Below are 24694 nucleotides of genomic sequence, written 5' to 3'. Positions count from 1 at the left end.
ATCCTTAACCGGAAGATTCAAAAGCACCTTTCCACTTCTGACCTTCTATCTGATCGCCAGTATGGGTTCCGCAAAGGGCGTTCTACTGGTGATCTCCTAGCCTTCTTAACTGACTCTTGGTCATCCTCTCTTAGCCGTTTCGGTGAAACTTTTGCTATTGCGCTGGACATATCAAAAGCTTTTGATAGGGTCTGGCACAAATCTTTGCTTTCTAAACTACCCTCCTACGGTTTCTATCCTTCTCTCTGTACCTTTATCTCCAGTTTCCTTTCTGACCGTTCTATTTCTGCCGTGGTAGACGGTCACTGTTCTTCCCCTAAATCTATTAACAGTGGTGTCCAACAGGGTTCTGTTCTATCTCCCACTCTTTTTCTGTTGTTCATTGATGATCTTCTTTCCAAAACGAACTGTCTTATCCATTCCTACGCCGATGATTCCACTCTGCATTACTCAACTTCTTTTAATAGAAGACCCACCCTTCAGGAACTTAACGACTCAAGGCTGGAGGCTGCAGAACGCTTAGCCTCAGACCTTACTATTATTTCCGATTGGGGCAAGAAGAACCTGGTGTCCTTCAACGCCTCAAAACACAGTTTCTCCACCTATCCACTCGACACAATCTTCCAAACAACTATTCCCTATTCTTTGACAACACCCAGCTATCACCTTCCTCAACACTAAACATCCTCGGTCTATCCTTAACTCAAAATCTCAACTGGAAACTTCATATCTCATCTCTTACTAAATCAGCTTCCTCGAGGCTGGGCGTTCTGTACCGGCTCCGCCAGTTCTTCTCTCCTGCACAGTTGCTGTCCATATACAGGGGCCTTGTCCGCCCTCGTATGGAGTATGCATCTCATGTGTGGGGGGGCTCCACTCACACAGCTCTTCTGGACAGAGTGGAGGCTAAGGCTCTTCGTTTCATCAGCTCTCCTCCTCATACTGATAGTCTTCTACCTCTTAAATTCCGCCGCAATGTTGCCTCTCTTTCTATCTTCTATCGATATTTCCACGCTGACTGCTCTTCTGAACTTGCTAACTGCATGCCTCCCCCCCTCCCGCGGCCCCGCTGCACTCGACTTTCTACTCATGCTCATCTCTATACTGTCCAAACCCCTTATGCAAGAGTTAACCAGCATCTTCACTCTTTCATCCCTCACGCTGGTAAACTCTGGAACAATCTTCCTTCATCTGTATTTCCTCCTGCCTACGACTTGAACTCTTTCAAGAGGAGGGTATCAGGACACCTCTCCTCCTGTATTTGATCTTCCTTTTTTTTATTATTGTTTTCTTTTTTTGTGTGCCCTTGAGCTGCCTCCTTTGTTGTAAAAAAAAAAAAAATACACGTTGATGAACACCCGCAGACCTTTTTTTTCATCTTCTTCTTCTTCTTCTTCTTCTTCTTCTTCTTCTTTGTCAGATTTATCAGCCCGTCGTTATACATGGTCGTTGAACAACCGCAGACTAACCGTTTACGATTGAGAACGATTATTCAGCCTTTACCGCTTCCATTAACGAGAAAAGCTTGGCTGCAGTGGCGTTGGTGAGCTAATTATTAGGACTGTATCACCTTTCACATATATATCTAATAACAAACGTTGCAGTTACAGAAAGTCCAGCAGAAAACAGGGCACTCACTGGCCACAACAAAGTCGATATTTAGTAACAATAAACTTCGCTGGACAACGAAGACTCGGAACACGACAAAGAGGCGACCGTCAGGACAAGTTGACTTCCAGCTCGCGAGTCCTGCACTGATATAAATAGGAACGCAGATATATTACGTGTCCCTCTTTACTTTATACATTAGGGAGGCATGAACGTATCTCACCATTGCGTGTTTCCTCGGAGGCTAAGAATACCACGTCACAGTCTTCGGGGCCGACAATGCGGTAAAGGGACGCGTGGAGCCTTGTGTGTTAGCTGTTCATGCCTGGCCACGAGACACTCAGATGTCCGATGTGGCGCGAGGAAGCTGTGTGGTGGTCCCTGTGCGGCGCGGGCTTGAACACTCTTGAGACTCCTATGAATGGGTTTCTACACCCCTGGGTTATGTTGACAGCTGGGCGGTACTTTATTTTAGGTCACTGGCCGGGGGAAACACGCGCGTTGTGATGCTCTGAGACGCTCCGCCACCACGACAGATCAAAACCCGGCTCGTCGCTTTGAGGCTGTTGTCAGTTCGGTCGCTGGGCCAGGCTAGTCAGACATGGCAACTGAAAATACTGACGAAACGTAAAATGAACCAATCGGTGAAGTACTCAAGCTAATGGTGAAATACGAAGCCACTAAAAACTGTGTACCTGTGCCAATCACGTCACTGCAGACTTTACACTTGCAATGCGGTGCGTGCAGCGTGGAGGAGCGTGGCTGGGAGACACCCCCACCTCGCCACACTGCAGCGGCTAGTTATAGCGGACTTGCAAATACGTCAATCAATGTCTTTTTACAGTCAAGTACGTGAGTAGCACAAAGGTAGCGATGCCTCCCATGCTGAGCGTGCACACGGAAACCACCTCACAGGTTCCCGTGTCGCGCGTGCCCTCCTTACCCTGAACAAGGCGTCGTCGTGGGAGGTGATCTGTGAGGGCGAGAAACTGACCCAGTCCCCCCACGCGTCCTCTGGCTCGGGCTGCACCACCATCACCACCACCACCACCACATTCACAGCGCCGAGGACAGGAAAGCAAAGGTGTATTTACAGAAGGCGGACAAGCTAACGGAGGTGGTCTGACCAAGGTGTGGTGTGGTAGGGGAAGCAGTGCGGCACAGCACCAGGCGCAGAGGTTAAAGACATGTCATCAGGAACAGTTCCACACCTCAGCCAGTTACGGACATGGACAGTGTGGCCAACAAGTGTTATGCTCAAGACTTACACCCCGAGCAATGCCCTCATCACTTACACCCCGAGCAATGCCCCCACCACACAGCACTTGGAAAAGGCAACTCTACTCACTGTTTTGAAAGGTTCCACTCTATCTAGTTCGTTTCAAATAGCTTCCTGATACAAAAGCTGACGTTCTACACTCCCCACAGTATTGAAGCTAGTGTGTGTATGTACTTAAATGTAATCATAGTTCTCTCATTAAGTCATAGCTTATAGTTTACTTAGTCTAGGGGTAAGGATGAATGAACCTTTCCTTAAGCCTAAAAATGAAGGGCCTTTGTGTGTTACCTTAGTTCTCTGCTTCTCTCGTCAAGTCATAGCTTATAGTTTACTTAGTCTAGGGGTGAGGATGAATGAACCTTTCCTTACGCCTAAAAATGAAGGGCCTTTGTGTGTCAGCGGCAGACAACGACACTTCATTAAGACAAGACTTTGATGTGAACAGCGGCGGCCATTACCGTGACCGTGTCTGGAAGAAACACACACACACACACACACACACACACACACACACACACACACACACACACACACATACACACACTTATCTTAAAATAGTCATCATCATCATCCTCATTATTATTATTATTATTATTATTATTATTATTATTATTATTATTATTATTATTATTATTATTATTATTATGTTATTTATTGTTAGTGTTATGCATGGCGAGAGGAAGGCTTACTAGATAGAGTTTAGCAATTTGTGTTAAGAAAGGAATGTGATCATAACACAGCACTGACTTAAGGTTGTAACAGAACACTCATGCTAAAAAATAAATAAATAAATAAATAGAATAAAACAAACATGATTATCGCCGTGACGTCAGAACAGCCTCGGCACAACCCTCCCCATTGATCCACTTGACGACATAATTAACTTTTTTTTCCATTTATTTCCTTATTATTTCCTTTTATCATATTTCCGCTTCACTCCCTCTCACGTCCTCTCACCTCACCTCACTTCCCTTCCCTTTCCTTTCCCTCCCTTTACTTCCACTCCCTTCGTCTCATCTCCCCTCCCTTCTCTTCCTTTTCCTTCACCTTACTTCATCTCCCCTCCCCTCCCCTCACCGCACGCCACTCTCTCCCGTAATTAAGTCTCATCTCGTGCCACTTCGCGAGCAATTAGTTCACGCCTTGGCGGTGCAAGTGTCCCCCGCCGCCGTTCTTTGAGTACCGAGATGGCGTGGATTAATTCAAGCCAAATGCCCCACAAGGTGACTCTCCAATGGACTCACTCACTCTGCCTGTGCTTTGGTTGGGAGTTCTTGTTTCCTTTTCCTCCCTGATGTGAAAGATAATTAACACACTCATGGATTTTGTAGCCACACGCCAACTTGGATTTATTATCATACTCAAATGCCCCACAAGATGACTGACTCTCCGATGTACGTACTGTCTGGGGTTTGGTCAGGTTAGACGTTTCTGTTTATTTTTTAAGTTTTTATCTTCATCTTTTTTTATTTCTTCTTTATTCATGGATTCTGTGGCCACTAGAACCTATATTTTCCCGTGTTATCATTGCTTATATGACTAAATCGATGATGTAGCGGAGGAAAATAGGAAAAAAGTAGGTTAGTATTTGTTTATCTTTCATCTTGCACGACAGTTTCTTCCTCGTATCAAAAATAGCTAACACACTCATGGATCCTGTAGTCACATGAACCTATATTTTCCCGCGTTATCATTGCTTATATGACAAAAACGATGATATAGTGGTTGAAAATAAGAAAGAGTAATATTGTTTTTTATTTCCTATTTTTTTTTACAGTAAAGGAAGCAGCTCAAGGGCAAAAACAAAGGAAAACAAAAAAGCCCGCTAAGCACTGCCCCTGTAAAGAAGTAATGAAGAGTGGCCAAAAGAGAGGTCACTTTTGGGCTTGGGTTACAAAACTTCTTTCTTCCTTCCCTCGCTCCTCGTGCTCCAGGTCACTGCTTTATTAATACTACCCGACACCAGGGACTCACACGCTTCACACACACACACACACACACACACACACGTACACACACACTTCCGTCGAGACAACTTTTACACACACACACACACACACACACACACACACACAACACGCCCGGTAGCTCAGGGATAGAGCGTCTGGCTCACAACCAGAAGGACCGGGGTTCGATTCCCCGGCCGGGTGAAGATAAGTTGGGTTTATCTTCTTTCACGTGTAGCCCCTGTTCACCTAGCAGTGAGTAGGTACGCGACGTCAGGCAAGGAGTTGTGACCTCGTTGTCGCGGTGTGTTGTGTGTGAGTGGTCTCAGTCCTACCCAAAGATCGGTACTACGAGCTCTGTGCTCTTCCGTAGGGGAACGGCTGGCTGTCTCGAGAGAGACCCGCAGCAGACCAAGAGGTGAAAAAAAAAAAATACACACACACACATACACACACCACTTTTGACGTACGAGCAAGTATGTTTTGTGTGTACAGCAACAAAGTTCAGTATATCTTTTTTATTTTATTTTACGTACAGCAAGGTAGACAGCTCAAGGGCAATTAAACAAAAAAGCAACAAGAAAAACCCCTATGCCATGCTCCAATAACAGTAACCAGGATAAGAGGCCACAGAGAGGTAAATTTCGGGAGAGGAATCTAACAAAGGTGAAGGTAACAAAGCACCAGTGTATTTTTTTTACATATTCTCCGGCTATTTTCTTTATACTCTTAAGGATTTCTTTATACTCCGCAGGCATAACTGTACACCATGGATTTACACGTAACTTTCTACCTCCAAAAATATATTACTTCCGTTTCGGCTAAAAATATAACACAGTGCAGTATGTCTAACGAGTCCCCTACACATTTTTTTTTGCATATTCTCCGGCCATTTTCTTTACACCTTGAGGAATTTCTTTGTTTTGGAGGCGTAGCTGTATACCATAGACAAGTATTTACACGTATCTTTCTACCGATGAAAATATATTACTTCCGTTTCAGCTAAAAATATAACAAACAGCAGTATTTCTAACGAGTCCTCTACAGTTTTTCCCATATTCTTTGGTCATTTTCTTTATACTTGACGGATTACTTTATACTCCACAGGCATAACTGTATCCCATAGACAAGTATTTACACGTAACTTTCTACCGTTAAAGATGTATTACCTTCGTTTTAGCTTCTAACACATCACCGACGGTTTTTTTTCCATACTCTCCGGCCGTTTTCTTTATACTTTGAGGAATTTCTTTGTTTTGCAGGCATAGCTGTATCCCATAGACAAGTATTTACAGGTAACTTGCTACTGTAAAAAATATATTACTTCCGTTTCAGCTTAAAATATAACAAACTGCAATGCTTCTAACAAATCACCTACAGTTTTTTTTTCCATATTCTCCGCCCGTTTTCTTTATACTTTGAGGGATTTCTTTATATTCTACGAGCAAAAAAGCTATTACTTGTATTATTTTACCGTAGAAAATATATTACCACCATTTAAGTTTAATTCATATCCGTTATTTGTTTCCTTCATGGACAGTAAAACAGAACAACGGATGCCAGACTCAGGCCCCCTTCACACTGTGCCGACCCTGGGCCACGACAACCCAGCGACTTTTAGGCCCCGTTCACACTGTGCCGACCCTGGGCCACGACAACCCAGCGACTTTTAGGCCCCGTTCACACTGTGCCGACTCTGGGCCACGACAACCCAGCGACTTTTAGGCCCCGTTCACACTGTGCCGACTCTGGGCCACGACAACCCAGCGACTTTTAGGCCCCGTTCACACTGTGCCGACTCTGGGCCACGACAACCCAGCGACTTTTAGGCCCCGTTCACACTGTGCCGACTCTGGACCACGACAACCCAGCGATTTTTAGGCCCCGTTCACACTGTGCCGACTCTGGACCACGACAACCCAGCGATTTTTAGGCCCCCTTCACACTGTGCCGACTCTGGACCACGACAACCCAGCGATTTTTAGGCCCCGTTCACACTGTGCCGACTCTGGACCACGACAACCCAGCGACTTTTAGGCCTCCTTCACACTGTACCGACTCTGGACCACGACAACCCAGCGACTTTAAGGCCTCCTTCACACTGTACCGACTCTGGACCACGACAACCCAGCGACTTTTAGGCCCCGTTCACACTGTGCCGACTCTGGGCCACGACAACCCAGCGATTTTTAGGCCCCCTTCACACTGTGCCGACTCAGCATCCGGCGATCGTTTCAAGACCTCTTTCCGACCATGCGCGACCCTTTCACATCAACATTTCACACCCAAGACTTCGTGCACCCTGAGTCGCTGGGTTGTCGTGGCCCAGAGTCGGCACAGTCAACAAGTATATTTCGACGTGAAGAAATCAACATATATTCTTCTATTATTCATAACTCAATCCCACTATCACCTCCTGCTATTCTTTATTGTGATGACACTTCTCGGTACATGACAACGACGTGGATATTACAGTTGAATGATTTGTGCGAGGATCAATGCTGGAGACTCGTGTTGTTACCTTTGCAATGTCTCAGTAATGGATAGCGTCAGGTTCTCACTGTCTCCTCTGCAAACATTTCTTCTCCCGCACCGAACTGACACTGATAAGCTGTTCATTGGACGTGCGGTGTTCTTACTTCAATAATTTCTTTACATCTATATCATTCTATTTCCTATTTTTTATATTCCTTTTATTTTGTTTTTTTTCTCTTTTGCTTTTTTTCTTATTTTGTTGAGATCATAATTTTAAGTTAGTTGCCTGAAAACTTCGGCTTAGAAAGAGGCTGATCATGTTTTAAAATACTTGTATATGTTAACTTTTGCAATATAATCATGATCATAAATAAATGTTTCAAATGTTTTTATCTCATTCGACAAAAAAAAAATACATCGGCAATACTTGTACTGGCGAAAGGTACACCTCAACCACGTATACCTTTTCATATTACCACAAGTAATACGTGTTCGTGACTATAGAGACTCCAGCAAATAAGTTTTAGCAGTCCAACAATAAATTTTCGTCGTGTCATGAATATATCAAACTTAGAACAGATCAAACATTCTCCGCGAGTCTCAGGGAAACAGTCGCTGCCACTGTCTGAATTTATGAACGCTTGCGAGAGTATCAAGACACCTCTCCGCCCGAAATTGACTTCTCTTTTGGCCACTCACCGATACACTCTTTCACTCTTTAGCGGTGATTAGCGAGCTTTTTTTCCTCAATTATTTTTTTTTTGCCTTTGAGCTGCTTCCTTAACTGGAAAAAGGGGTCCAGACATCTCTCCCTATCCTCTCCCAAACAGGTGCCAGGCTTATCTTCTCTGTGGCCTTGGGAAATAGTTGCAATCGCAGCCCGATACGCGTTTAAGGATATGAACCTTTAACTCCCGGACACCTCGAAAAACACTCATGATTCAGTTATTGGAAAAAAAGACATGAACTAAAACAAAAGCAAGCATATAACATAACCTCCATTTTAACCTCTCTTTTGACCTCTCTTTTGACCATTCTTTACTTGTATAAACGCAGTGCTTGGAGGGATTTTTTTATTTTCATATATTTTTCGCCCTTGAGCTGCTTCCTTTACTATATAAAAAAAAATCCTATATGCGAAATCCCAAACCTACATTTAAGCGGATATTCTCATTCAGTGGCAGTGCTTAATGATTTGTTATTATATATTTTTTTCGCCCTTGAGCTGCTTCCTTCACTATAAAAAAAAATCCTAAATGCGAAATCCCAAACCTACATTTAAACCGATATTCTAATTCAGTGGCAGTGCTTAGCGGGATTTGTTATTATATATTTTTTTCGCCCTTGAGCTGCTTCCTTCACTATAAAAAATCATATATGCGAAATCCCAAACCAACATTTAAACCGATAGTCTTATTTCATTCAGTGGCAGTGCTTAGCGGGATTTGTTATTATATATTTTTTTCGCCCTTGAGCTGCTTCCTTCACTATAAAAAATCATATATACGAAATCCCAAACCAACATTTAAGCGGATATTCTCATTCAGTGTTGCAATCTGAGAGTGGTATGGTGTGAGGGGGAGGGCGGGGTGTGTGTTGGAGGGGGTTGGAGGAGGTGGTAGGAACGCTTTCTCATGTAAAATCTATTAACAGTTCCCGTCTAACACACTCTGGGTCACGCTGCACTTTCCATCCAACCCTTCCATCATTCGCCATTAATAATTCACCCTCTGTAATACATTCTCTTTTCTGAAACATCGAAAGAGGAATATGAGCTCGTGAGGCATGGTGGCAGTAGTTCTCTCTCTCTCTCTCTCTCTCTCTCTCTCTCTCTCTCTCTCTCTCTCTCTCTCTCTCTCTCTCTCTCTCTCTCTCTCTCTCTCTCTCTCTCTCTCTCTCTCTCTCTCTCTCTCTCTGTCCAAGCCGACCAAGCCAGGCAGGTCCCTCGAGGCTGTGTAGGGCGGAGTGAGTACCTGGGTTGAGGCGCAGCGCTACAGGCAATCTAGTCACCCCACAGACACATCAGGCCAGCGAGGAGAGCTTCAAGAGTGGGCCTCCCGTGCCTCGACTTTGATAACCTCTTTTGTGCTTCCTCCGTTCCCTCGAGCCCGGATATGTTTCTTTAGTATTCTTAAACGTATGGGCGCTTCACATTGCCTGTCTGAAAAGCCTCTCGTAGAAGCTGCCAGGGGCCATATTCTTAAACATTTCGGCGCCCAAGTCCACGGATTTGATAAAGCTTTCGTAGGTGTTTGGGGAATTTGCAGAGGTAGTTGCGTAGCCCTTCTGGTAGGTTGATTATTCTTTTGTGCCGTGAGTCCACACAAACACTCATTGGATAGCGATTAATCTCCCTTTCGGCCCTTGGAAATAGTTGATGTGAGAGGTGGAAGCGTCTGAGAACACCGACGCTGGGTTTTTCGTGGACTGTTTTGGTGCTGGCGGTGATGGCTTGACACGCCTTCTGGACCTTGAACGGGAGAAACACTCATGGAAACAGCGTTGCCAGATTATCGTATTCACCACATTGTATTTATCATTTTTAAGCCTCAAACTCTCGTACCTGCACAAATAACGATAGAAAATTATAGCTTGCGTTAAAGCTGTTATTTATTGATGCTCTTTTTTTTCCTTTTTGCCATAGTTATCGGTCCGAAATTACGAAAATACAATGCGATAATTTTTTTTTTTACAACAAAGGAGACAGCTCAAGGGCACAAAAAAGGAAACAATATTATAAAAAAAGCCCGCTACTCGCTGCTCCTAAAAAAGAATTAAAAGAGGTGGTCGAAAGAGAGGTCATTTTCAGGAGGAGAGGTGTCCAGATACCCTTCTCTTGAAAGAGTTCAAGTCGTAGGCAGGAGGAAATACAGATGAAGGAAGATTGTTCCAGAGTTTACCAGCGTGAGGGATGAAAGAGTGAAGATGCTGGTTGACTCTTGCATAAGGGGTTTGGACAGTATAGGGATGAGCATGAGTAGAAAGTCGTGTGCAGCGGGGCCGCGGGAGGGGGGGAGGCATGCAGTTAGCAAGTTCAGAAGAGCAGTCAGCGTGGAAATATCGATAGAAGATAGAAAGAGAGGCAACATCGCGACGGAATTTAAGAGGTAGAAGACTATCAGTAGGAGGAGGAGAGCTGATGAAACGAAGAGCCTTAGACTCCACTCTGTCCAGAAGAGCTGTGAGCGTGGAGCCCCCCCACACGTGAGATGCATACTCCATACGAGGGCGGACAAGGCCCCTGTATATGGATAGCAACTGCGCAGGGGAGAAGAACTGGCAGAGATGATACAGAACGCCCAACCTCGAGGAAACTGATTTAGCGAGAGAGGAGATGTGAAGTTTCCAGTTGAGTTGGCAACGCTGCATGAAAACCAAGGTTAACCTTCTCTGTGGCCTTGGGAAATAGTTGCAATGGGATCCCGATGCGTTTAGGAATATGGACCTTAACTACCGGAGACCTTCAAAAAACACATCAAAACCCGGTTAACCTTCTCTGTGGCCTTGGGAAATAGTCACAATGGTAGCCCGATGCGTTTAGGAATATGGACCTTCAACTACCGGAAACCTCGAAATTCACTCATGAAAACCCGGTTAATCTTCTCTGTGGCCTTGGGAAATAGTGGCAATGGGAGCCCGATACGTTTATGATTTTTTTTTTTTTACAGTAACGAGACAGCTCAAGGGCGCAAAGAAAAAAAAGAAAAAAGAAAAGAAAAGACCGCTACTCACTGCTCCTGAATAGAGGTCAATGGAGTGTCCAAAAAGAGAGGTCAATTTCGGGAGGAGAGGTGTCCTGATACCCTCCTCTTGAAAGAGTTCAAGTCGTAGGCAGGAGGAAATACAGATGAAGGAAGATTGTTCCAGAGTTTACCAGCGTGAGGGATGAAAGAGTGAAGATGCTGGTTGACTCTTGCATAAGGGGTTTGGACAGTATAGGGATGAGCATGAGTAGACAGTCGTGTCTAGCGGGGCCGCGGGAGGAGGGGAGGCATGCAGTTAGCAAGTTCAGAAGAGCAGTCAGCATGAAAATATCGATAGAAGATAGAAAGAGAGGCAACATGGCGGCGGAATTTGAGAGGTAGAAGACTATCAGTATGAGGAGGAGAGCTGATGAGACGAAGAGCCATTGACTCCACTCTGTCAAGGAGAGCTGTGTGAGTGGACCCCCCCCTCACACACACATGAGATGCATACTCCATACGAGGGCGGACAAGGCTCCTGTAAATGGATAGCAACTGTGCGGGGGAGAAGAACTGGCGGAGACGGTACAGAACGCCCAGCCTAGAGGAAGCTGATTTAGTAAGAGATGAGATATGAAGTTTCCAGTTAAGATTTTGAGTTAAGGATAGACCGAGAATGTTTAGTGTTGAAGAAGGTGATAACTGGGTGTTGTCAAAGAATAGGGGATAGTTGTTTGGAAGATTGTGTCGAGTGGATAGGATAGTGGATAGGTGGATTTGGACCTTTAACTACCGGAGACCTTCAAAAACACTCATGAAGACCCGGTTAATCTTCTCTGTGGCCTTGGGATATAGTGGCAATAGTAGCCCGATACGTTTAAGAATATAGACCTTTAACTATAAGACCTTCAGAAACACCAATGAAAATCTGGTTAATCTTCTCTATAGCCTTGGGAAATAGTGGCAATGGGAGCCCGATACGTTTAGGAATTTGGACCTTTAACTACCAGACCTCCAAAAACACTCATGAAGACCCGGTTAATCTTCTCTGTGGCCTTGGGAAATAGTGGCAATGGGAACCCGATGCGTTTAGGAATTTGGACCTTTAACTACCAGACCTCCAAAAACACTCATGAAGACCCGGTTAATCTTCTCTCTGGCCTTGGGAAATAGTGGCAATGGGAACCCGATGCGTTTAGGAATTTGGACCTTTAACTAGCGGAGCCCTCGTAGCCAGCCAGGTATAGTCTGTTCACTTAAGTCTGACCCAAGCTGACAACATAAACCTAAGCGTGTTCGTAAGCACAGTGCAGATTATCATAAAGTGCTGCGTGAGATAAACACAAACAAAGGTTAAAGAAAACTTAGAAGCCATAGCAGTAGCCAATCAGCACTCAGCTTGCAAACACGCTTAGGTTTATGTTGTCAGCTTGGGTCGGACTTAAGTGAACAGACTATAGTGTTGTGGCTGTGGTCTTTTCTAGAGGTTCTTCGTGGCTTTGTGAATCTCGGGTTTTGTTAAGTATAGCTACGTTGATTGGGAGCTTGTGATCTGATTGTTTTGTTATGTGATTGATATATAGACTCAAAACTAACTGTCTCTCTTTCTTTCTCTCTACCTGTCTATCTCTCTATCTATGTATGTTTCTATTCTTACGTATCTAAGTATTTAATGTTTCTGTGGTTCTGTCCTTATTCATATTAACTGCTACGTTCACACCACTCATAAAAAATACACCCCAACGTCCTCCATTCAGTGCTTTAAAAAATCTATCAAACCTATTTTCTGGGCCACAAATACGACTCCACATTCACTTTCAAACTCGCGAAGATGGCAGAGACTGTTTATGATGGGAGAAGAGAGAGTGCAAACCTTCAACCAGGGGGCTGCGTCCTTAAATATTTCTCCACTTTCACTTTCAGGCTCCCAAAGATGGCGTAAGAGACTGATTGTAACGAGAGAAAGAGAACATGTGAGAGTCTGGGCCCTAAATACTTCCCCACATTCACTTTTGAGACTGTTTATGGTGAGAGGGAAAGAGCGTGTAAGCCTTCAACCAGGAGGCTACTTCCTTACATACTTCACATTCAATTTCAAACTCCCAAAGATGGCGGTGAGACAGTTTGAGATAAGAGAGTGTGTGAGAATCCGAGCCCTAAATACTTCCCCACATCCACTTTTGAGACTGTTTATGACGAGATAAGAGAGAGTGAAAGCCTTCCGGGCCCTAAATACTTGCCCACATTCACTTTTGAGACTGTTTATGACGAGAAAAGAGTGAAAGCCTTCCGGGCCCTAAATACTTGCCCACATTCACTTTTGAGACTGTTTATGACGAGATAAGAGAGTGAAAGCCTTCCGGGCCCTAAATACTTGCCCACATTCACTTTGAGACTGTTTATGACGAGATAAGAGAGTGAAAGCCTTCCGGGCCCTAAATACTTGCCCACATTCACTTTTGAGACTGTTTATGACGAGAAAAGAGAGTGAAAGCCTTCCGGGCCCTAAATACTTGCCCACATTCACTTTTGAGACTGTTTATGACGAGATAAGAGAGTGAAAGCCTTCCGGGCCCTAAATACTTCCCCACATTCACTTTTGAGACTGTTTATGACGAGAAAAGAGAGTGAAAGCCTTCCGGGCCCTAAATACTTCCCCACATTCACTTTTGAGACTGTTTATGACGAGAAAAGAGAGTGAAAGCCTTCCGGGCCCTAAATACTTCCCCCACTGTACAACGTCGCCAGATTGTCGTACTCAGCTTCCTATGTTTGCCGTTTTCCGACCCCAAAACTGCCTCCTCGACCCCAACAACTGCCTTCATATATAGTTATCGTTAAAATGGTTGATTATATTGGTGTTTTTTGGCAAAAGCTATGGCTCAGAAACCGGTAAATACGAGGCTCTGAGTACGATAATCTGGCAACGGTGCCCCCACATTCACTTTCAAACTCCTGAAGTCGGAGGTGAGACTCTATTATGATAAGAGAAGAGCGTGTAAGCCTTCAAGCAGGGGGCCACTTACCTAAATACTTCCCTACGTTTACTTTCAAACTCCCAAAATGGCGTGAGAAACTGTTTGAGATGAGAGAAGAGAGTATAAGAATGCGGGCTCTAAATACTTCCCCACATTCACTTTGAGACTGTTTATGATGAGAGATAAAGAGCGTGTAAGCCTTCAAGCAGGGGGCCACTTACCCTGAAGAGCGCCTCCCGTTTCTTGGTCTTGCTGCGGGCGGGGACGGTGACGCGGTAGAGCGGCTCCAGGAACTCGGGCGGGTTGTCGTTGACGTCGCTCACGGTGATAAAGACCAGGGTGACGGAGGACAGCTGGCCGTCGCTCACCCGCACCCACAGCTCGTACTCTGCCTGCTGCTCCCTGTCCAGCGGCACCAGGGTTGTGAGGGAGCCTGGGGGAGAGGGCGTGAGTGTTAGTGGCGGGGAAGGCGAGGGGGCCAAGTTATCGTGTGTGTGTGTGTGTGTGTGTGTGTGTGTAATGATACTACAACTACAACCACTACTACTACTACTACTATTACTACTATTACTGTTATTATTATTACTACTACTACTACTACTATTACTGTTATTATTACTACTACTACTACTACTACTACGGGCCTTCATCTATTAGAGTTGCGTTGTGAGCGGTATATTCTCTCATATCCTTTCACAAAGCAATTCATTGGCCCCACCCCGCCACTACTACTACTACTACTACTATTACAACAACTACTACTACTACTTCTTCTATACTACTACTACTACTACTACTACTACTACTACTACTACTACTACTACTACATTACTACCACTACAAATGGTAATAATAAGAATAAATATAATATTAATAATAATAATAATAATAATAAGAAGAAGAAGAAGAAGAAGAAGAAGAAGAAGAAGAAGAAGAAGATTGATGATGAATAGGCTAAAATCTTCTGTTTGTCGTTATTCAGGGCGTCGCGTGATGCAATACTACAATTCGTGTCTCTTTTTAAATAGGGTTGAAGGGTTTGGTTTCCCAGCACACACCACGTAGCACATATTAGCCTTGTTCATAAAGAGATGCCGCGGTAGTATTTAGATCTTTTTGTCGTTATTCAGAGCGGCGCGTGATGCAATACTACAATTCGTGTCTCTTTTTAAATAGGGTTGAAGGGTTTGGTTTCCCAGCACACACCACGTAGCACATATTAGCCTTGTTCATAAAGAGATGCCGCGGTAGTATTTAGATCTTTTTGTCGTTATTCAGAGCGGCGCGTGATGCAATACTATAATTCGTGTCTCTTTTCATAATACGCGTGTAGGCTTTTGTTTCCCGCCTGGCGCCAACAAGATAGACTTACCGTGTATGTATTTAGATCTGTTTGTCATTATTCAGAGCGGCGCGTGATGCAATACTAAATTCTTGGCTCTCATAATATGCATGTAGGTTTTTGTGAAGTAGGGTTTTCTTTCCCGCCAACAAGATAGACTTACCGTGTATGTATTTAGAGTTTTTTGTCACTATTCAGAGCGGTGCGTGATGCAATAATATAATTCGTGGCTCTTTGTTTTAATACGCTTGTACGTTTTTGTGTCCCACCCCCGCCGAGCAGCACACGTTGGCCTTGTTTACAAAGAGAATGCCGCGGTAATTATGGATCCCTTTGAAGCTTTTTTTTCCTCGCTGCGAATGTTAGTACGAGTGAGGTAAAAACTACTCACTTACTGACATTATCACGGCAGGTTTGTGAGAGTCCACGCTCTACTACACAAGAAATTACATTATTATTACTACATGAAAGGTACTTACTGTGATGGCTTTACTCTCTGAGAGATAATTAATTGACGGTTATAACACAATTCGAGTCATTTTTCATTACTTCACTCATAAGAACTAATAATGAGAAGTGCAGCGGTCAACACCTATAGATGACACACACACACACACACACACACACACACACACACACACACACACAGACTCAGCAGCAATACACGAGTGTCTAGAATGACTTAACTCTTTGACAGGAGAGTATCAAGACACTTCTTCAACCCCTTCTGAGAAACCTTTTGGAACTCTCAATCACATTCTTGGGAGCAGTAGGTTTGCAGGCTTTTTTTTTTCCTTGTTTTATATTTGTTTGCCCTGAACTTTTTCTTCCTCAGATGTACACAGAAATAAACATTCTGCTACTTCTTTGCCTGTCTGCGGGTGTATCTTTGAAGCGAGGTGGTTGGTTCCTTTCGGTGAGGTTTTGCGGTCTTCATCTTCCCTTGTTTTTTATTTGTTTGCCCTTAACTTTTCTTTCCTCCGGTGTGGTTCCACAGAAATTGACAGGTTGGCCCTTCCTTACCTGTCTGGGGAAGTATCTTGAAGCGAGGCAATTGGTTTCCTTCGGTGAGGTTTTACGGTCTTCATTTTCCATTGTTTTATATTTGTTTGCCCTTAACTTTTCCTTCCTGAGTTGTGGTACATAGAAATAAAGAGGTTGCTCCTTCCTTGCCTGTCTGCGCGTGTATCTTGGAGCGAGGTAATTGGTTCCCTTCGGTGATGTTTTGCGGGCTTTTTATTTCCTTGTTTTATATTTGTTTGCCCTTAAATTTTCTTTCCTGAGATGAACACTCTCCACAGAAAGTTCTCGAACGCTTTAAGCACCATGCATTCTGAGATACACGGACGAAGAATTTAGAAACACCTCTCCCTGTGTTAACGAGTGGTAGCCCTGTGTACACATGCTCTGTGGGAAGGAGGGAGATGCCAATGGCTCAGTATTACATGCGCACTGATAAGTCTTGTCGCTTGATCTCGATAATGTATTGTTAATATGCTGTGGTGTAAGGTGAAAAAAAGGTTGCCGTCCGGTGGCCGAATGGACTGCGTCTAGACGGCAAGCGGACTGCCACCGGTGGCCAACAGATGGCGGTTAACTGGTGAATGGCGACCGGATGGCGAGAGGACGCCGTCTGGTTGCAGTCAGTTAGTAGGTGGTCGCCGATGTTCGCCGTCCACTTTGTATTTGTCATTGGCCGTGGTCGGCGTCCGGTCTCCCACAAGACAGCGAGTTGTGCGGCGACCGGTGGTAGGCTGGACGGCAAATGGACGCCGTCCAATCGCCACACGGTGGCTATCTATAAGTGGCAGTCTCATAGGCGCATGGTTGGCGCCTCCTCCCCGACCTATTGGCTGCTGCCTGCGTCTGGGCTGAGGGCGGACCGCCACCGCTCTCAACGACTGGAGGAGACTAAACGAAGTCAGGTCATTGTGGGCGGAGCGACCGTAATAAAAGGACGGCGCTCCAGTCGAAGTTCAGCATTCGCCCCAGCATCCGACTACCAGTGACCAGCCTCTCTCAACACCTCTTGCCTCCATCTGCCCACCGCAACGGCTTCTGCCACTCGTATACCTACTGTCAACAATGAAAAGGGTACATCAACTGCAGCCTCAGGAGGAAGTGGAAGATTGTTCACTCCTAGATGGTGCCCAGGAAATGGATGCGGACGAGGCAGAGGACTTAGAAGTTCATATTGTCTCCCAACACGAAGAAATCAACCCTGACGACGACGAGTCTTACGTCGGCGTCAGAGCGGAAAGTCGCCGACTTGGAAGGATTATATCGACGGAGGAACCACCTGAGGAGGACAGCGACAGTGACTGCAGTGCTGGTGTTGAACGCCACCCCAGCCCGGCTTCCACCAGCTCCTGAATGCGTCAGCTCCAGTCAGTGAGTATTGCAAGGCGTCTGGACGAAGCCCTTCTCAAGGTGGCCACCAGAATGTCCGCCAGCCCGGACATGGCACAAACGTTGGACTCGGCCCTGAACTTGAGTGCCAACTCCAGGGCAGCCTTTTGCCATTGGTTGGGCATCGAGGCTAAAGGGCTGAGTGAAACATCGTGGAGACTTTCCATGAAGGAGGCCATGACGCTTCTCCTGCAATGCTTCGAAGGGAACGCCCTACAGCAACCTGTCCAGCCTTAACCACAGCAGCAGTAGCAGCCACATCCGCCAGTACGACCACAACACCCCCCTATGACGACGTATTACCCAGGAACACCACAACCACGGTGGCCTACAACTTCCTGGCAGGGAGTTACATCGACCCCTTATGGGGGGTTGAATCTGTCTGGTTTGACAGAAATCATGGATCATCAATCGCTACGGCAGCCCGACCACAGGAACCAATACAGGAACAGCAGCGAGCTCAACACACCCGAACACCCAAGCCGTCGTTCTATGTAAATGTGTCATGTTCCATTTATTGTTTTGTATACATGTTCTTTTTCATTGTATTAAACCTTTAAATATCTACATTGCTTCAATAGCCATTATCCTCGCTTACCTCATAAAATTGTACAATTATACTCTGTCCAAGTTGGATTGAAGGTAAATGCAACACACACACACACACACACACACACACACACACACACACACACACACACACACACACACTCAGACCTTGCTTGCCTTCATTGTTGTAGTATACAAACTTGGTGATTTATTTAGTTTGTTTTTGCCTCAATGTCATTAACGAGAGAGAGAGAGAGAGAGAGAGAGATGGAGAGGTCTACTTCCTCCATTCCCTATCTTTCTTCACTCCCTGCCTCCCTCCATTCCCTGCCTCCCTCCACTCCCGGCTTGTCTCACTCGAACCTGACCTGTCAAACAGGCGGCGGTTAGAGCCCCGCTTAAGCCGGATTCTTTCCGTTGACTAGGAGTGGTTACTGTCCCCCCCCACACACACACACTTCAACTACACTTTGCAAATACACAGTGAGGTTAATTATGTATTAGGTAATATTATTATAAACTTTGATTTAAAATGGAGTACGTTTTTCGTTTCTTTGATGTCAGGAGGTGATTGATTATATATTTCATGAGCTGCTTCACTTGTAGCTCTAGCTCCCGACAGTATTAGTTTGGGGACATATATGTTTTGTTGTTGTCTTGTCCACGGTAATTTATTTCTTTATATTTAGGCGTTTAAGTTAATTTAGTATTGGTGTGACGTGATAATACTTCCGAGCACTGCCATCTGGAGAGAGAGGTGGAGGGAGGCAGGGAGTGGAGAGGTCCACTCCCTGCATTCCTTACCTTTCTCCACTCCCTGCTTCAATCCACTCCCTCCCTCTCTCCCATGGAGATATAAAGGGTGGAGTCGAACCGGTCGTAGAAAAGGTTGCCGTCCGGTGGCCGAATGGACTGCGTCTGGACGGCAAGCGGACTGCCACCGGTGGCCGACAGGTGACCATTAACTGTTGAACGGCGACCGGATGGCAAGCGGACGCCGTCTGGTTGCCGTCAGATAGTAGGAGGTCGCTGATGGTCGCCGTCCACTTTTCATCTGTCACTGGCCGTGGTCGACGTCTGGCCTTCCACCACACGGCGAGTTGTGCGGCGACCGGTGGTAGATCAAACCACCCTTGCCCGGAAATGAGGTACATTCCTGAGCAGTGACGTCCCACGCCCCTCAGCCCCCCCAAGCTCCGTCCCGACTCAACCTGCTCCACGGGTCAAGCACACGGCCAAATGTGTATGGGTCACCTCTGCCTAACCAAAATAAATTACTGTAGGATTTGATGTGCACAGCAGTAACAGTGAGAGTCTGTAGAGCTAATGGCTTTTATCCATTTAAAAAAGAATTGTTAATTTCATCTCCTGCTCTGCCCAGGGTGATGGAAATGCTTTAGAACGAATATAATGTAACATACATACTAACAACAGGTTAAACCAAGATTGCTTGGAGCATTTTTTGCATGTCTGCGGCATATAGGGGACGGGGGGGGCGCCTCACAAATATCCGTCCTTTGCTGCAGTGAAGCACAGAATACTTTAATTTCTCTCATTAGAAATAAGAATGAGAAATGTGTAATATAACTGGGTGATAATATAATATACTGTAACACGTCAGCAGCAGGTCGTTAAGGGAGGTCGCCGTCCTCATTGCGACAGGACGCGTACTGGTCCTTGCCTGTCGGTCACCGGTCTGCGTATGGGGGGCGTCTTGGCCTGACTAAAGGTGCGAGGTCAAGGTGTGAATCTTACCATGGTCGCCGTCCGGCCACCCACTGGACGGCCACTAGACGAACACTAAACGACCGCCGGTAGCCGTTCGGTCGCACGACTACTTTGCCACCTATGTGGTCGGGGAGCGGTGGGTGTGATTCGCAGCCTTTTGGGGTCGCAGGTGGTCGTTAGCAGGTCGTAAAGTCAGTGTGACTGTAGCTTTAGCAGGTCGTAAAGTCAGTGTGACTGTAGCTTTAGCAGGTCGTAAAGTCAGTGTGACTGTAGCTTTAGCAGGTCGTAAAGTCATCACGAACTTGTTGCGTCAGGCGCAGCACGGGCAGGGCCAAGTGAGGTGCAAGGGGGGCTGTCATCGTCGGTGTGTTCACTGAACGTATAGGTAAAAGTGTGATCGCCGCCCCAGACTGTGCAGGTTTTTATACGACACATACAGGACACCAACCACTGTGGTATCTATTGGCGTCCGGGTGGCGTCTTGTGGCAGGCCATCGCCGTGTTGTCGTTGCCGATCCCTACAGACCGGACGGCGTCGATCGTGTGACCGGTGGTCTACTGGACGGCAACCGACATACGACCGGTCGTTACGGGAGATCGCCGTCTTCATTACGACAGACCGCCTAGCGGTCGCCAATCATCGGCGACCGGTACGCGGCCTGTCGGCAACCGGTCGGTGCATGGTGGGCGTCTTGACGTGGCTCCAAGTATCAGGTCAAGGTGCAAATTTTACCATGGTCGCCGTCCGGCCTCCCACTGAACTCACACTGGACGCCCGCCGGTAGCCGTTCGGTAGCACGACTGCTCGGCCACCAGCGTGGTCGGGAAGCGGTGGGTGTCAATCGCAGCATTTTGGGGTCGCTGGTGGTCGTTATCAGGTCGTAGGGTCAGTGTGACTATAGCTTAACCGTATTTTTATAATTGGTTATATGTTGCGGTGATAATTCCTCGCCACCAGTGCGTTTTACCGTCTGTAGGATGACGGCATTCTGGTATTAACTAATTTAGCACCGGGTCACTGACATTAGGTCGTCATTGCGTTACAGAAATTATTGACAATTTTTTTGAGGCTGTCGTGAGGATAAAAAAAAACAATTGTAACCCATTCCGCTTCAGGACGTTATCAGTCAGTTTAAATGCTGTGGCTGACGTCATTCCTATTCAAATGAGGGAATGATAATTCCAGGTGGTAGTTTGAGTATAACTGCCAGTAAAAGTATGTAAAATTAAAATATCTGCCAAAATCAATACGTAAACCACATACTGCGACACCTTGGTTAAGTGTAAGATATATAAGGATGGGAGGTATTGGTTTAATAATGAGTGTATGCACCGCCTGCGCCGATTATCTGTTAAGTCTGCTTCGAAGCTTCGAGGCGTGTCACTAGTGGAGCCTGTTTCCAAATACCTGTTGCCCCATAGTGATACAGTAGAGATGGACACACCAATCCGCCGTGCTGTTTGGAAATTACTGAAGCATTTGAAACATTTGAAACATTTATTAATAGCCTATTAGGTACAGTTACATATGTTGTTGTATGTATTGTTAGAGGCCAGCCTTTATATAAGCATAAGCTTTTCAGGCCTTCAGTGTGAAGAAGAATAATGATTGCGCCGGTCTTGTGGGGTCTCCACTGAAACTAACTAGCGCATGACTTACTGCGGCCATCAACACAGGATCGAGGCGTATCATATACAATAATGGATTCAGATGCGTCATCACAATCAGGGGTGCCAACCATTCCGAGGCGACTAGTTGCAATCGATTCTTTTTCACATCCATCGTGCCAAGGTGTTCGAAAACGTTTTGTTAAGAGTGTACACAGAAATAGACAGGTTGCTCTTTCCTTGCCTGTCTGCGGGTGTATCTTGAAGCGCGCTAATGGGTTCACTTTGGTAATGTTTTGCAGACTTTTCTTCCCCAGTTTATATTTTGTTTGCCCTTAAACTGCTTCCTCGAATGTAAACAAGAATAAACAGGCTGGCCCTTACTAACCTGTTTGCGGGGGTATCTTGAAGCGGAGTAATTGGTTCCCTTTGGTGACGTTTTGCGGTCTTTTCTTTCCCCTGTTTCTGTTTCCACTGCAAAAGTTTTTTTTTCTTCCGCACCGAACTGACACTGATAAGCTATTCATTGGAAGTGCAATGTTCTTACTTTAATGATTTCTTTACACCTATATTTCCTTACCTCATTCGACGTGAAAATGCATTTGTAATAGTTGAAAACGCTTTGTTTCTCTCGGATATTAATAAAATTAAAACAGCCTGCTCCCTTCCTTACCTGTCCGCTGGCGTATCTTGCAGCGTGCTGGTTGGTTCCCTTTGGTGATGTCTGGGGGGCTATTTTTCACCCTGTTTTTGCTTTTGTTTGCACTTGACTTTTGCGTCCACGGATGTAAACAAAGATAAACAAGTTCCCCCTTCCTTACCTGTCTGCGGGTGTATCTTGAAGCGCGCCAGTTGGTTCCCTTTGGTGATGGCGAAGGAGATGTTGGAGGGCGCCAGGTCGCCGTCCGAGGCCCGCAGCGCTATGACGGAGGTGTCCGGCGGCAGGTTCTCGGCCACGTAGGTGTGGTAGGCGGGCTCCTCCGTCTGGGGCATGTGGTCGTTCACGTCCTCGACCTCCACGAAGACCTGAAGGAGGATTGGTTAAAAGGTAGGATGGTGGGAGGGTACTGTGTGTGTGTGTGTGTGTGTGTGTGTGTGTGTGTGTGTGTGTGCACTTACAGCAAAAGAGGCAGTTCAAGAGTAAAAAACAAAGCAAAAAAAAATATATATAAATAAAGTCCCCTGTGTGTGTGTGTGTGTGTGTGTGTGTGTGTGTGTGTGTTCCAACCTTCACTCATGTCACCTTCTCCTCCAGGTCAAACATCTCTCTCATTTTTAACATTTCATGGACTGAACTTCTAATGAGAGACCCAATTTCTCAGTCCATATCTTTGCCATTCTAACCTAAGCTGAAAAAAAATCTATGCCCAATGTGCTTACGTGAAAATATAAACTGCACGGCACATTCAAGATAGCGCCTGACTAACTCTATAAAGGATAACCCCAGGGCAGTCTTCTTAAAGCCTCCCGTCTCCTAGGGCTGAGAATCAAGATGGGGCATGACTAATTCTACACAGGATAACCCAAGGGGAGTCTTTTTAAAGTTTCCTGTCCCTTAGAGGCTGAGAATCAAGATGGAGCCTGACTTATGCTACACAGGATAACCCCAGGCCAGTCTACTTAAAGCTCCATGTCCCCTAGAGGCTGAGAATGTTGTGGGCAGAGGGGCGAAGAAAGCCACAAATCCAGCTGACTCCACTCCTCCGCCCTCCCTTCGATTCAACTATGGGAGCCGGTTGAATGGGTCACGTTTATCAGGTCCAGGATCAAAAGGGTTCTGGGGCGCGCCTATCATTTCCACCATTCTGCCGCGGTGCATCACACAACGCCCAGACTGACCCGCCGCTCTCCACAAGGCAGGTCGGGTTATATTTTCACGTAAGCACAGTGAGCATAGATTTTTCCTACAGATCAGGTTAGAATAGCAAAGATTATTCTTGGACTGAGAAACTGGGTAACTCATTAGAAGTTGAGTCCACGAAATGTTTAAAATGAGAGAAATGATTGACTTGGACGAGAGGTTGGCATAGGTAAAGGTTGGAACGCGCACGCACGCGCACACACACACACACACACACACACACACACAGCGGCATAGGTATTTCCGTACCGAGTCCCTCTTTTCAGTCAGAGCCGCTAAATATTTTTTTCGTACTGGTTGTGGTTTACAGGATTTCCAGCTCTATTAACCAGACAAGGGTTCGGTTGACTGATTATGAACAGACAGCTGAGTTGTCACAGTTAATATTGACATGCACATTATAGTAAGCAATCTTAGCTCAATGAGATGCTGAAAAAATGTAAATATTTAATGTAATTTGAAATAATTTTGATGATGAGGAACACCAAGAATATGAAGGATTCTCACGCACAGACATACTCTCTCTCTCTCTCTCTCTCTCTCTCTCTCTCTCTCTCTCTCTCTCTCTCTCTCTCTCTCTCTCTCTCTCTCTCTCTCTCTCTCTCTCTCTCTCTCTCTCTCTCTCTCTCAAACACACACACACACACACACACACACACACACACACACACACACAGCGGGGAGCGTCACTCACGTGGCAGGTGTCGGTGAGGGGCGCCGCTCCCCCGTCGGACACCACGATGGACAGCCAGTAGCCGCGCGCCGTCTCCCTGTCCAGCGCCACCACCGTCCGCACCACGCCTGGAACAAGACTGTATGTTAGGGACCAGAACAGACCAGAACAGGAGGAGGGGAGAAGGTCAAGAGGACATAGATTTAGATGGAGGGACGGGATTGGGAGAGATATGAGGCAGCTGGGTCTGAACGAAGTGGATGCAGAGGACAGAATATACTGGCGATAACATACAAGAGTGGCCGACCCCAGTAGGGATTAACTCTTTCAGTGTGTGCGTCACAACGTCTGTGCCACCTACTCATTTGCTTGTGAAACCCAGCTACCACACATTTTATGACAACAATTATTCGTCAGAGAAGAAGAAGAAGGAACCAGAGCGAGACCTGTCCTAGATGTACACTCAATTCCATCCCTCCACTTGATCCTCTGTCTTTCTCTCGCTCCTCCCCTCCCCACCACTCCAAACATTAAGCTCTATATTCTTAAACATGT

The 24694-nt window shown here is 45.9% G+C and overlaps 1 protein-coding gene across 2 annotated transcripts in view; it reads right to left on the bottom strand.

The window, feature by feature from the left end:
* LOC126992435 (fat-like cadherin-related tumor suppressor homolog) overlaps nucleotides 1-24694 on the bottom strand; it is a 77506-nt gene that overhangs the window by 19748 nt on the left and 33064 nt on the right. For both annotated transcript variants that reach the window (XM_050851184.1, XM_050851187.1), the window contains exons 2-4: nucleotides 24161-24267; nucleotides 22427-22631; nucleotides 14191-14402 (exon numbers count right to left, since the gene is read on the bottom strand). In XM_050851184.1, coding sequence (XP_050707141.1) covers nucleotides 14191-14402; nucleotides 22427-22598 — 384 coding nt within the window. In that variant the 5' untranslated portion in view covers nucleotides 22599-22631; nucleotides 24161-24267. The remainder of the gene's footprint in view (nucleotides 1-14190; nucleotides 14403-22426; nucleotides 22632-24160; nucleotides 24268-24694) is intronic.

The sequence above is a fragment of the Eriocheir sinensis genome, unplaced genomic scaffold (genome assembly GCF_024679095.1).
Source record: "Eriocheir sinensis breed Jianghai 21 unplaced genomic scaffold, ASM2467909v1 Scaffold462, whole genome shotgun sequence".
NCBI lineage: Eukaryota > Metazoa > Arthropoda > Malacostraca > Decapoda > Varunidae > Eriocheir > Eriocheir sinensis.
This window is presented reverse-complemented; position numbering and strand designations above follow the sequence as displayed.